The sequence below is a fragment of the Erinaceus europaeus genome, chromosome 6 (assembly GCF_950295315.1).
Source record: "Erinaceus europaeus chromosome 6, mEriEur2.1, whole genome shotgun sequence".
NCBI classification, from domain to species: domain Eukaryota; kingdom Metazoa; phylum Chordata; class Mammalia; order Eulipotyphla; family Erinaceidae; genus Erinaceus; species Erinaceus europaeus.
Window position 1 is genome coordinate 66,580,318 of NC_080167.1, and position 13,329 is coordinate 66,593,646.

General features: G+C 45.5%; 1 protein-coding gene across 6 annotated transcripts in view; it reads left to right on the plus strand.

Moving 5' to 3' along the window:
* Positions 1-463: 463 nt before the first annotated feature.
* Positions 464-13,329, plus strand: part of TASOR2 (transcription activation suppressor family member 2) — a 74,142-nt gene continuing 61,276 nt past the window's right edge. For 2 of the 6 annotated variants that reach the window (XM_060192393.1, XM_060192395.1), the window contains exon 1: positions 465-549. In XM_060192393.1, the coding sequence (XP_060048376.1) occupies positions 524-549 (26 nt within the window). In that variant the 5' untranslated portion in view covers positions 465-523. Of the gene's footprint in view, positions 550-8,149; positions 8,522-13,329 lie in introns of those variants that run through there. The other 4 variants (XM_060192398.1, XM_060192399.1, XM_060192396.1 and 1 more) reach the window with 3 other exon arrangements.

Here is a 13,329-nt window from a genome sequence, read left to right on the forward strand (position 1 = left end):
GTGTGTCTTGTAGGAGCTTCCATGTGCTCTAAAGGGTGCACACTGAGCGTCCTGGCCTGAGTGACCTCCCTCAGGGGCCAGGGCCTCTAGTCCTGCAGAGCCAAGAGCTGGTGGGTCATGGGGAATGGCACTCACTGAGTCAACCTCTTCTCTTTGCACCCTCAGCCTGCCTCTCTCTACTCCGGCCTTTCTTGGGCTGTGCGTGTTAAGGAAAATATTGCCAGTTGCCATTGTTTTTCTACCAGGCCTGCTCTGCCATCTCTGACATCCCCCATCTCCAGCCTGGCTGGTTGCTAGGGTCAGCCTCACAATGGTGAGGCAGAGCTCCTGTCACCACCTGGTCTCTGTGACCTCATACTATGTCACACCCATAGCTGTTCACAAGTCAGCTAGTGGCCACTTCTCTCACCGAGCGCTCTGACCGACAGAGTGGGCTCAGATCCAACTTGCACGCATGACAGCTTTCTCAGCTGGGCTACTGCTCTGAGGTCAGGACTGTCCTGAACCTCAGGCTCCACTTACAATGTCTTTCTTCCGGCCGCCTGGCGGGTAAGTGAGCCGAGCCCCCCACCCCAGCTCAGCTCTCTTGTTCCTGTCACCTTCTTTTATTATCTTTATTTTATTTACTGGATAGAGACAGCCAGAAATTGAGAGGGAAGTGGGTGATAAAGAGGGAGAGACAGAGAGACACCTGCAACACTGCTTCACTACTTGCAAAGCATTCCCCCTGCAGGTGGGGACTGGGGGCTCGAACCTGGGTCCTTGTGCACTGTATCATGTGCGCTCAACCAGGTGCGCCACCACCTGGCCCCTGCCATCTTCTTCTATCACCTGACTCGGCTCTTATTCTCCCTCTATCACTTGTCTCTCTTGCTGAATGAAAAATCTGGCTCAAAAAGGTGATATCATCTGTGAACGATGCCCGACTCTACAAAAGGAACAGGAAAAAGGAGCACGACCTTCACACTCCCTGCCAAGTCACTGCTGTTTCCTTTTGTTTCATATAAGAAATGGTCACAGCTTGTTTTTAGTTTGTCACTGAGGTGTTCTGTGTTTTTGTGGTAGCTTTGTTTATTTGTTTTATTTATTTGCTGTCAGGATTATCACTGGGACTTGATGCCAGCACTACAAATTATTCTTCATTCACTTGATTTTTTTTTCTTTTTTCCAGCACTATAACTTTTGTTTCTGTCAGTGGGGCTTCACCACTCCAGGCCAACTTTGTCAAGTAGAAATACAGAGATAGAAAAACAGAAGGGGGGGGGCACAGGCCAGTGGTGCACCTGGTTAAGTACACACATCACCATGTGCAAGGACCCAGGTTCAAAGCCCTGCTCCCCACCTGCAGGGAGTCACGAGTGGTGAAGAAGGTCTGCTAGTATCTGTCTCTCTCCCTTTCTACCTCCCCTCCTCTCTCAAAATCTTCCTGTCAAATAAAAAAATAGAAAGAAAAAGAAAATAGACCAGCACCTTCAAATCAAAGACAACACAAGACCTTCACCGTAGCACCGCTCCTCACAGTGTGGTGGCAGCACCGCTCAGACCTGGGTCCTGTACGTCTTGTACGAGGCAAAGCAATATTGATACCACATTTGTGGAGGTGGCTGTTGGCTTAGCCTGTGTCACCTGTTGATTTTGCTGTGGAAATGTTTTGTGATGAGCTAGGTAGTGGACCAGTAGCCCTCTTAGCTAAGTCTAATGTCTAACATGCAAGTGAGGAAGTAAAACAAGCCTCTAGTTTAAGAATAGATTGAAAACAGGAAGCAATTAGGGAAATTTCCAAGGCAAAAAAAAAAAAAAAACACATCATTTTCAAACCAGCCATATGGGACTTCTATCCACAGGGGTAACAAAAGGGAAAATAAATAAATATTTAAAATAAAACAAGAAAAAAAAGTGTGATAAACAGGAACCCAAAAGTAGAAATAGAACAGATGGGAGCAGGGACCTTAGGGTGGAAAGAGGTTAGGAAGTCTGTTTTAGGTATACCTTAGAACCCATAACATTAGTCATTTTTGCTTGAGTTTGACAACTAGCATGGGTGGACTAGAAATATAGTCTAGGAAGACAGTGTCAGAGTTGAGAATAGAACTAGAAAGACAGATTAGGGCAAAGAGTAGCTCCCAAACTTGAAGGAAAAAATCATATAAATAAAACGAACTATTTACCATAGCAATCTGACCACATCTCTTCATGTTGAACGTAAGTGCTTATATAACCTCTGAGTTCACAGTCCATGGTCCCAAGTGGGAACATTCTAGTCTTCCCTGAGTGGCAGGGTAGGATGACCCAGCCTCCCTTCAAAGAGTGGGGCAGTCGCTACCATTGCTACTTTATAGTGAGGGTAAGTTCCTGGAGAGCCCCGCAAGCAGGTTTATGATGATATTCCTGATGGATGTGACCAATGATGCTATAGAGAAGTATCTGATAGAAGTCCTAGGTTCATGGTATCTAAGGCGGAATCCAAGGATTCCCTGACTAGGGCGCTAGGTGATGGCCTCATATGGGTCAAAATGGCCGCCAGTAAGTGAGCCAGACTCTTAGACCTTTTCCAGCTTTTGTCAGATGAGTTTACACTTTCTCCCATTTGTTGAGTGTCAGTTGTTGTATCTAAACTGGTATTAGGTTTATGGGGTCTGGCCTCAAATTAGAGAGGAAATTGTGGAGATTAGAATGTAGAGATTAGAAACTGTTACTTCTTAGAGACTGTTACACTGAAACCAACTGTTACTTGTTGAGTTTACACTTTCTCCCATTTGTTGAGTGTCAGTTGTTGTATCTAAACTGGTATTAGCTTTATGGGGTCTGGCCTCAAATTAGAGAGGAAATTGTGGAGATTTGAATGTAGAGATTAGAAACTGTTACTTCTTAGAGACTGTTACACTGAAACCAACTGTTACTTGTTGAGTTTACACTTTCTCCCATTTGTTGAGTGTCAGTTGTTGTATCTAAACTGGTATTAGCTTTATGGGGTCTGGCCTCAAATTAGAGAGGAAATTGTGGAGATTTGAATGTAGAGATTAGAAACTGTTACTTCTTAGAGACTGTTACACTGAAACCAACTGTTACTTGTTGAGTTTACACTTTCTCCCATTTGTTGAGTGTCAGTTGTTGTATCTAAGCTGGTATTAGGTTTATGGGGTCTGCCTCAAGTTACAGAGGAAATAGACCTGGGATTTTAAAGTCTAAAGTTAACCTTGAAGTTTTTTTTTTTTTCTTCATTTATTTGTTTGATGATTCTATAAGGGTTGTCATGGAGATATTGATTGTCCTTAACTTGATGTATCTGTTGGCCAATTGTATACAGTGTTTCTTCTAAAGATTGCCAAGGGATAATAATAATGCTGATGCCCTGTCTGAAGAGTAAATCCAAAGAGTAAAAGATGGAAGAGTAAATCTAACTTCCTTTTTTTATGTAATATTTATTAATTTATTTCTTTTTGTTGCCCTTGTTGTTTTATGGTTGTAGTAGTTATTGTTGTCGTCGTTGCCGGATAGAACAGAGAGAAATGGAGAGAGGAGGGAAAGACAAAGAGGGGAGAGAAAGACAAGACACCTGCAGACCTGCTTCACGGCCTGTGAAGCGACTCCCCCGCAGGTGGGGAGCCCCGGGTGAACCGGGATCGCTTTGAGCCACCTGCGCTTAACCTGCTGCGCTACCGCCCCACCCATTAAATCTAACTTTCTTTTGTGTAGTTAGTTGAACAGATAAGAGTGCTTGAGGCAAATAAAATAGGGGGTAGGAGAGGAGGGTGTCTAGGCCCAAGTAATAAATATTCAATAAGAAAATTTATGGTGCCTTCTTTAGGCTATTCTTTTTTTTTTTATATTTATTTATTCCTTTTTGTTGCCCATGTTGTTTTATTGTTGTAATTATTATTACTATTGATGTCGTCGTCGTTAGATAGGACAGAGTGAAATGGAGAAAGGAAGGGAAGACAGAGAGGAGACAAAGATAAGACACCTGCAGACCGGCTTCACCGGCTGTGAAGTGACCCCCTGCAGGTGGGCAGCCCAGTGCTCGAACTGGGGATCCTTCCGCCAGTCTTTGCGCTTTTTGCCACGTGCGCTTAACCCTTTGCGCCACTCGCCACCCCCGCCCCCCCACTCCCTTTTTTAGGCTCTTCTAGTGGATGCCAGACTTACTTTTACTTTGAGCTATATAACTGCCCCTCCTGCCCCTCTTATGGATACATGTGCACATATACCCAGCACCCTAAACCCTAGTCCACATCCAGGGTCTGTAACTTCGTTAGAAAACGTGCCCTCAGAAATGAAGCTAAGGAGTCTGTGTGTCAGGAAAGGTCTCACCTGCTTAAAGGGCTCAGGAGGCTGACATCTCAGGCTTGGTGTCTCTGGAGACAAGTGACAAGGCAGTAGCAGCATGACTTGACGTGGTGGCACTGAGGCTACAATGCTTCTGCGAGATCTCAGCTGTAGTTTGATGATGTTTGTTAAGTGCGATAGTTGTCAGTCTTCGTTGATTAGGGGGAGAATCTGTGCTATCCGCTGTTACTCCACAGGCACACCTCCCGGAAGTCTTAGGTATTTATTTTCCGACTGAGAAGCAGAAAGGCAAAGCAAGGGAGGGAGAGACCACAGCTTTGGTTACTTCCTTTCGTGCTGTGAGGACCAAGCTCAAACCTAAATCTTACACATAGCAAAGGAACACACTATCCAAGTGAGCTAGTTCAGTGGGTCCAGCGTTATCTATCTATCTATCTAATTTTCCCTTTTGTTGCCCTTGTTTTTTTTTTTTTTTTTTTTTTTTTTTTTACTGTTGTTGCAGTTATTGTTGTTGTTACTGATGTTTCATGGCATGGGAAATACCAACACACTCAAATTTGTTTATTTATTTACCTCCAGATTTCTTTCTGGGGCTCGGTGCCTATAGTACAGATCCACTGCTCCTGGAGGCTGGTTATTCCCTTTTGTTGTCCTTGTTGTTTATCATTGTTGTTGTTGCTGCCATTGTTGGATAGGACAGAGAGAAATTCAGTGAGGAGGGAAGGACAGTGGGGGAGAGAAAGATAAGACACTTGCAGACCTGCTTCACCACTTGTGAAACAACCCTCCCCCCACAGGTGGGGCTCAAACTGGGATCCTTATGCCAGTCCTTAAGCTTCCCACCATGTGTGCTTAAATTAACCCTCTAAACTGCCACCCCCCCAATTTATCTTTAATTTCCTCTGCAACAGGAAGTCAAAACTAGATGAGACTATGTTTAGTACTTACTGTTTCTAGTATTCTATCTTAACTGGAAATGACTTAAATATTTTATGGCTCTCCATGCTTTAGTACAACAGCACAAAACTCTAGGGCAGGGATGGGAGAAGTCCCTTACGACCCAAGAAATCACTAGGTCTGACCCTGCCAAGGTAACCACAGGTGAGACTTAAAAGTCAATAAGGGAGTCAGGCGGTGGTGCAGCGGGTTAAGTGCATGTGGCACAAAGCACAAGGACTGATGGAAGGATCCCAGTTCAAGCCCCTGGCTCCCCACCTGTAGGGGAGTCACTTCACAGGTGGTGAAGCAGGTCTGCAGGTGTCTATCTTTCTCTCCCCGTCTTCCCCTCCTCTCTCCATTTCTCTCTGTCCTATCCCAACAACGACATCAGTAACAACAACAAGAACTACAACAATAAAACAACAAGGACAACAAAAGGGAATAAATAAATATTTTTAAAAAGTCAATAAATCTGGGAGCTTTAAAAAAATTTTTTTAAAGACTTTACTTATTAATCAGAGAGCTAGGAGAGAGAATGAGAACCAGATATCACTCTGGTACGTGCTCTGTTGGGGACTGACTGCATGCTTCAAAGTTCCTAACTTCTCATATTGTGCCACCTCCCAGGCCACATAGCAACATTAAGTTGATAGTTTTGTATGACCACAAATGATATTATAAATATCCAAATAGCCCTTGGCAGAAAAAAAGGCTTCCACTCTGCTTATTGATTTCAAATGACCAAATATTTTTATAAGTTACTGAATGTTCTCCCATATGCACTCTGTTAAGATCTTCACCCTGTAAGATGGCTAACAAAAGATGGAGACTGGCAAGATGTAATCAAATGTGGTGGTGATGTGTGTGAGGAGGGGATGATATGAGATACCCAGGGCATTTTGTTTTCTCTCAATTGTATGATCTAATTTCACAAAGAAACAACTCTAGAGTCTTGGGTGCATTTGGGAAGCCTTCAGTTAAGACCCTGATTCTGGTATCCAATTCCCCATTTGTTTAAACAGTGAAAGGTATTGAATCACTAAATCTCTTAATTCGTGTAATTATTTTATTCATTTTTATTTTACTGGATAGAGAGAAACCAAAAGAGAAGTGGGAGGCAGAGAGGCAGAAATAGGCACCTGTAGCACTGTTCCACCGTTCATGAAGTTTCCCCTTGCAGCTGGGGACCAAGGACTTGAACCCAGGTCCTTGTGCATGGTAACATGTATACTCAACTGGCTGTGCCACCACCTGGCCCCTTGACTTGCATACTTAACCAGAAAAACAAATTTAGAATTTTAAGAATTCATTAAAGAATAAAGAATGAGGAAGTCTCGGGCGGTAGCACAGCAGGTTAAGCGCAGGTGGCGCAAAGTGCAAGGACCCATTAAGGATCTGGGTTCCAACCCACCTGCAGGGGAGTCGCTTCACAGGCGGTGAAGCAGGTCTGCAGGTGTCTGTCTTTCTCTCCTGCTCTGTCCTCTCTCCATTTCCCTGTCCTATCCAACAAGGACAACATCAATAACGACAACATTAACTACAGCAACAATAAAAACAAGGGCAACAAAAAGGAAATAAAGATTAAAAAAAAAGAGTAAAGAATGAAACTTAAGACTCAAGATCAGGAGAGATTGAAACTTGGGGACCCCTTGGGGGATCTGTTTTGAGCTAATTAGCCCAAAGGGCAGGTCCTGGCTGTAGAGATTTTATACACATAAGGTTATAACGAATCACGAAGGAATTCTACAACATAGTAACTGAATCAATATTTTTCATGACTCAGTGTTAGCTCTGAATCAAGGAAGACAAACAAGGTCATTTTATTTTTCTCTCTACCCCATTAACCCGTGTGTGTGTGTGTGTGTGTGTGTGTGTGTGTGTGTGTGTGTGTGTGTGTGTGTGTGTGTAGGGGTCGGGCATCGGCATCACCAGTCAGTTGTTCTGTCTGCCTTCGATGGCTAATGAAGGTTGTGTCTTGGGTCACAATATCTCTGCTTCTTCGGAGTCAGTTTTTGGGGCAGTGCCTCTTCGCACAGCCAGGCCAGCTGTGTCCTGACTTTTGGCTCACACACATCCGAGAAAGATGGCAGTTTCCTTTTTTAAATTAATTTTTTCGTTCATGATTTAATACTGGTTTACACTATGACAAGATAACGGGGGTGGGGGGGTAACAATTCCACACCGTACCCACCACCAGCGTTCTGTGTCCACATTCCCTCCATTGGAAACTGCCGTGGTTCTTCCCTAGGTCGCAGATTTGGGCTGACTGTCTGTCTGTGTCTGTCTATTTATCTGTCTTCTTGCCTGTTTTTCCTGGGGTCCTGAAAATGGCAGTTTCAAGATTCTCTGCTATTTCACGGCTTAACACCATCAGACGTCACATGTGCCAGGTTGCCTCGTCCGGCTTAACATCTCTGTGGGGTTAGAATTCATGCTATCTGCGGCCACCTTGGCTCCTTTGCATAGACCATAAACTCTTACAGGCATTTTCCTAGAAAATCAGCAAATCGACAAAAATAACACTTGCACTTAACATTTGCTAAATTATATACAAGGTCTCGACTTAGGTCACGTCCTACTTGGGCAAACCCACCGCACGTGCAGCGGGTGACGCCAAAAGAAAAGCAACGCCCCTAAAAGAAGGAGAGAAGCCCTTCCAGGTTCCCAGTTGTGTCATGGCCGCGCCTTCAGCTTTTGCCCTTTGTCGGTTTTCCGCATCCGGAGGCAGGCCAGCATCGCGAGACTTGCACCCCTCCCCGCCAAGCCAACACGCGCTTGCGCAGAGAGGAGCTCCAAGCGACGCGTGGCCACCGCCCGTCACTGCGCATGCACATTGGTTTCTCTTCGGTGATTGGCTCTTGAGTTTTCGCTTTCTCTTTTTTTTTTAATTTTTTTTTAAATTTGAACGCCGCTCTGTTTCCGGTGACCCCGGGGTTTTACTTCCGGTTTCCCTCGCCTGTCTCAGAGAAAGTGGACGCGTCCCCCGAATAGGCGGGCGTCTAGGGAGGCGCGCTCGTCTATGTCCGTGGGCGCGAGGGTCGGCGACGAGAGGCCGACGGGAGCCGCGAGGCCTGCGGGCTCCGAGCCTGGACGCTGCGACGTCCGGGCGGACAGGGGGGGCTGGGCGGGCCGGGCCGCTGAGCAGCTAGTGCCCGGCGGAGAGCGGGGAGCGAGGAGCCGAGTCCCGGGGGAGGCCCGAGGGGCCGAAAGTGGCCGGAGCCGCCGGCCGGAAGCATGGGCAGGTTCGGACACCCGGCTACCAGCGTCCCGGGGGCGGCGGCCGCGGTCAGGACAGGTAACCCCGGGGGGGGGGGCGCGGCGGGGTGGGGGTCCTCCACGGGCCGGCGTCGAGGGAGCCCTCATCCTACCGGCCTCCCCCCGGGGCCGGGTGACAGCGGGTGCCGTGTCGCTGCACCCTGCGCGCGCTGCGGGTCCTCGTTTGCGTCGATGCCGCCTGTCTGTTGGACACCCCCCTCCCCCCGGGTTTACACCCACCTGTCTCTCGCCCGACTGCGTGCACCCCCGAGGGAGGGCAGGTGTGTGACCGCCCCGAGATAGGGGCGGAGGCTTGCGGCAGATTGGGGGCCCGGGCCCCGCTGTGCTCCCCGAATAGCACTTCTGGTCTGGGCTCCACGGTGCTCCCCAAAGGCAGAAGCGATTGGGCCCATGGTGCTCCCCTAAAGGACAAGCGATTGGGCCCATGGTGCCCCCCAAAGGCAGAAATGATTGGGCCTTATGGTGCTCCCCAAAGGGAGAAGCGATTAGGTCCAGGTGTTCCACCCCAAAAGTAGAAGTGATTGGGTCCAGGTGCTCCCCCAAAGGCAGAAATGATTGGGCCTTATGGTGCTCCCCAGGAGACAGAAGCGATTGGGTCCATAGTGCTCCCCAGGAGACAAGCGATTGGGCCCATAGTGCTCCCCCCAAAAGACAAGCGATTGGGCCCATAGTGCTCCCCAAAAGGCAGAAGCTATTAGGCCCATGTTGTACCCCAAAGGCAGAAGCGATTGGGCCCACGGTGCTCCCCACAGGCAGAAGCCACTGGGCCCACGGAGCAGCCGTGCAGTGTATTCGCTGTCTGGGCCCCACTGCGCTCCCCAAACAAGCACCAGAGGAAGAGGGTTTATAACCAAGCTGGCCCTCCCCAGGCTCTCAGAAGTGAGCCCCGTCTGTGTTGAGAAGCTGTGGTGCAGACTTGACTACACTAGAGAAACTGGATCCTCTGCAGTCCCGAGGGGGAGGGCAGGGGGAGGCTGGGGGATGCTGCTGCCTCCTGGCCTGTGCCCCATAGTCACCTGCCACATGTTTTTATCCCCCTGCCAGCCAGCCAGCATGGGGTGATAACAGTACACATGTTAGTATCTGGTTTTCTAATGATTGGAAATGACATATTCCCATTTTAAAAGACCTTCTTGGTGAAGGTTAAGTTTTTTTTTTATATTATTATTATTATTTCAGTCAAATATACCCTTTGCTCATTTAAAGAAAATTTTTAGTTCTAGACTCTGATCCGTTCAGCTACTGCCATACTGTTTTGACTATTGTAGCTTTGTGATGTACTTTGCTGCTTTCTTCTGAAAAAAAGCTTTGGGCTCTTCTGCATTTTTCTTCCAGATGACCTTTAGAATCATCTTTTCAAGTTCTATAGAAAAATCTTGTTGGGATATTGTATGTGATTGCATTGAATTTATAGATTAATTTGAGAAGAGACATTCTTTTGAGTTTTTCCTTCTAGAAGAATAGGTATGTCTCTCTGTTTCTTCTATTAACGTTTTTGTTGTGCAATATACCATTTATATGTGTTTAAGAAAACGTGTATTTTTGTACTTCGCTGAATAGAACATTACAGGCACAAAAGATGCCTTTTGCTTGTGCCCTTCCCCAGATGCCAAGCACTGCCACCCTCATCAAGGTGGTCACAGCATCTGTGTTAATTATCCTCAATTGTTCTGTCACTTGAACACGGATCCTTTATAGCATATTGCTATTTACCCATTATTGACCTTGCTTTGTCAGTGAGTGCATATATTTACAATACCAGCATATCCATGATCCCTCTCAAATAATGAGTCTTATATCTTAACGTATATAACATTTTAACGAAAACTGTTTTTCCAAAGCAAAAGCAGTTTGTGATGAGTGACTTTGTTTACATTTTTGCAAAAATGTGCAAGGGTTATTCAGTCCCTCCTGTTAGCTGCTATATTCAAGCTGTTGTGCTATGTTTGGGGTTGCACTGAAATTCAGCCACACTCAGCTGTAGTTAAAAAGTGGGAGACGTGTTTCGAGAACCTTTCAAGATAATTATGTTTTTCCTTGGCACTAATCTAAATCTAACAGCTGCTGAAAATATGACCTCTGGCTGGCATGTGAAGCCCTATCAGTGAACTTCTGGCAAACGCTAGAAGAAGAAAGTGAACTTCTCACACACTGGCACAGACAGCTATTGGTCATGTAGACTTCTCACTGGTGAGGGGCATCACAGTCCATTTTAAGTCACATACACTAGTGCCACCACCGCTTGGGGAACACTGCACTAATTATTGATTTCCATAAATTTAATGACTTGCCATAAGTTTATATGCATTTTATTCTCTAGGGACATACATTGACTGTTTCAAGCACAGGGCTGCTGAAGCCAGTGCTGTCATCAAGCTGACTCATGTCCGTGTCACTACATGTATTCAGTGCTTTTGCTTGGGCTTTTTAATAGTGGCTCTCCGAATCTCGGGAGCGCATCTGTGTTCTCTTTCATTAAACACTGTTTAGCTTTCCTCGTTCTGTCAGTAATGAAGGAGAGCTCCCTCTGCTCCCCATCCCTGCCACATGTCGCCTTTGTCCAACTTGTGGAATTACATTATACTGCTTTTCTCCAGTTAAGAATCTTGGGTGTTTTCATGTTTTTGGCCAACTGAGTGCTGCTTCTGTGTGTTTAGTCTCACTTTTTAAAAAAAAAAATTTCCTTTTGTCGCCCTTCTTTTATTGTTGCATTTTATTGTTATTGATGTCATCATTAGATAGGACAGAGAGAAATGGAGAGGGGGGAGAGAAAGACAGACACCTGCAGACCTGCTTCACCACTTGTGAAGCGACTCCCCTGCAGGTGGGGAGCCAGGGGCTCGAACCGGGATCCTTAAGCCGGCCCTTGTGATTTGTGCCACCTGCACTTAACTCACGGCGCTACCGCCTGACTCCCAGGCTCACGTTTTAAACAAGAAATAAGTAGATATACATGGAGAAAACACCTTTCCTCTGTGTATCTCTCATTCATGTGTAGCTTTATATTTCTTCTAATTCTAGTGTCTACTGTGCTACATTTTTTCACTCCACTTAGCAATACATCCTTGGAAGTGGCTTTTTTACAGCATAGGGAAGCATCGTGTCCCATATGTCTGTGCCACTTTATTGGACTAGTCTGTGGTAGATGATTATGTGGTTGTTTCTAGTCTTTTGCTGTTAAAAAAAAAAACTGGCGGCACATGGAATACTATAGATTATGATTTAGTAGGTGAGCAGGTGTTCTGTATGTTGAATTTCCATCGCTCTAGCCAGTGTGTTAGTTCCCTGGCTATTAGCAGAGTTTTTAATTTTAAAGATTTTTTTTTTAATTTGATAGGACATAGAAATTGAGAGGTTGGGGGCTGGGCAAGTAGCACAGCGGGTTAAGTGTAAGGATATTGGTTCGAGCCCCCAGCTCCCCACCTTCAGGGGAGTCGCCTCACAGGTAGTGAAGCAGGTCTGCAGGTGTCTTTCTCTCCCCCTCCCCATCTTCCCTTCCTCTCTTGATTTCTCTGTCCTATCCAACAATGACAGCAATAACAATAACAATAGTAACCACAACAACGATAAAACAAGGGCAACAAAAGGGGAAAAAAAATAGTCTACAGGATCAGTGGATTCGTAGTGCAGGCAGCGAGCCCCAGTAATAACCCTGGCGGCAAAAAAAGAAAAGAAATTGAGAGGTTGTAAGGAGAGAAAAGCACCTGCAGATCTGCTTTACCACTTGTGAAGCATCCCCTCTGCAGGTTGGAAGCAGGGGCTCGAATCCAGGGTCCTCAGGCATAGTGAGTAATATGTGTGCTCATCTGAGTGCACCACCACCTGGCCTCCAACTTGGGGGTTTTTTGTTTTTATGATATGATGTATGCAAAGTGAAACTTAATGATACATTGGAGCTGGTCTTTTGAAAGAAGGGGTAGAATTAGAACTATTTTAGATTTCAAGCCATTGGTTTATTCATGTTTCCTTTTTTACCAAAAAAAAAAAAAATTTTTTTTTAAATAGTTTATTAGAGAAAGAGAGGACCAGAGCTTCAATCACGTATATTCATTTCTGGGGATCAAGCTAAGACCTTGTGCTAGCGGGTCCAACACTTAGTCTACTACACCATCTCCCAAACAACCTCCTTTTCTTTCCACTTTTTCCCTTCCATCTATCCTTCCTTCTTTGCATTTATTTCATGATAGAGGCCAGGGCAACACTGGCATGTGTGGTGTCTGGGAGCAAACTCGGCAGCTCCTGTTTGCAAACTGTCCCACCAATCATGATGTTTGCTTTATTTATTTATTGCTGGTAATTGGGTTTTTTTTTTATGATTTTCAGTTTTGTTGATATAAATTACATGTGATCATTTATAATTTTAGAAACCTTTCCTTTATATTTGTGGTTATAACTGTTGTTTAACATTTTATTTTCTTTATTTGTTGTTGAAAGTTCTCTACTGCTTTTATTACCAGTTGCCTCTTACTTACTTTAACAAGGAGGGGCTAAGGAGAGCTAGAACCAGAACTGGAGGATCACGTTGGTACTTGTGAAGTCAGGGATTGAACTCAGGACCTTATGCTTTTAAGTCTAGCTCTCCAGCCACTGTACCACATCCTAGGCACTGTCCTTTTATTTTAGAATTTTTTTCCCCTTTATTGGGGGATTAATGTTTTACAGTCGACAGTAAATACAATAGTTTGTACATGCATAACACTTCTCAGTTTTCCATATAACAATACAACCCCCACTAGGTCCACTGTCATCCTTTTCTAGGACTTGTACTCCCCGCCGTCCCCCCCACCCCCACCCCCGTCTTTTACTTTGGTGCAATACGCCATTTAT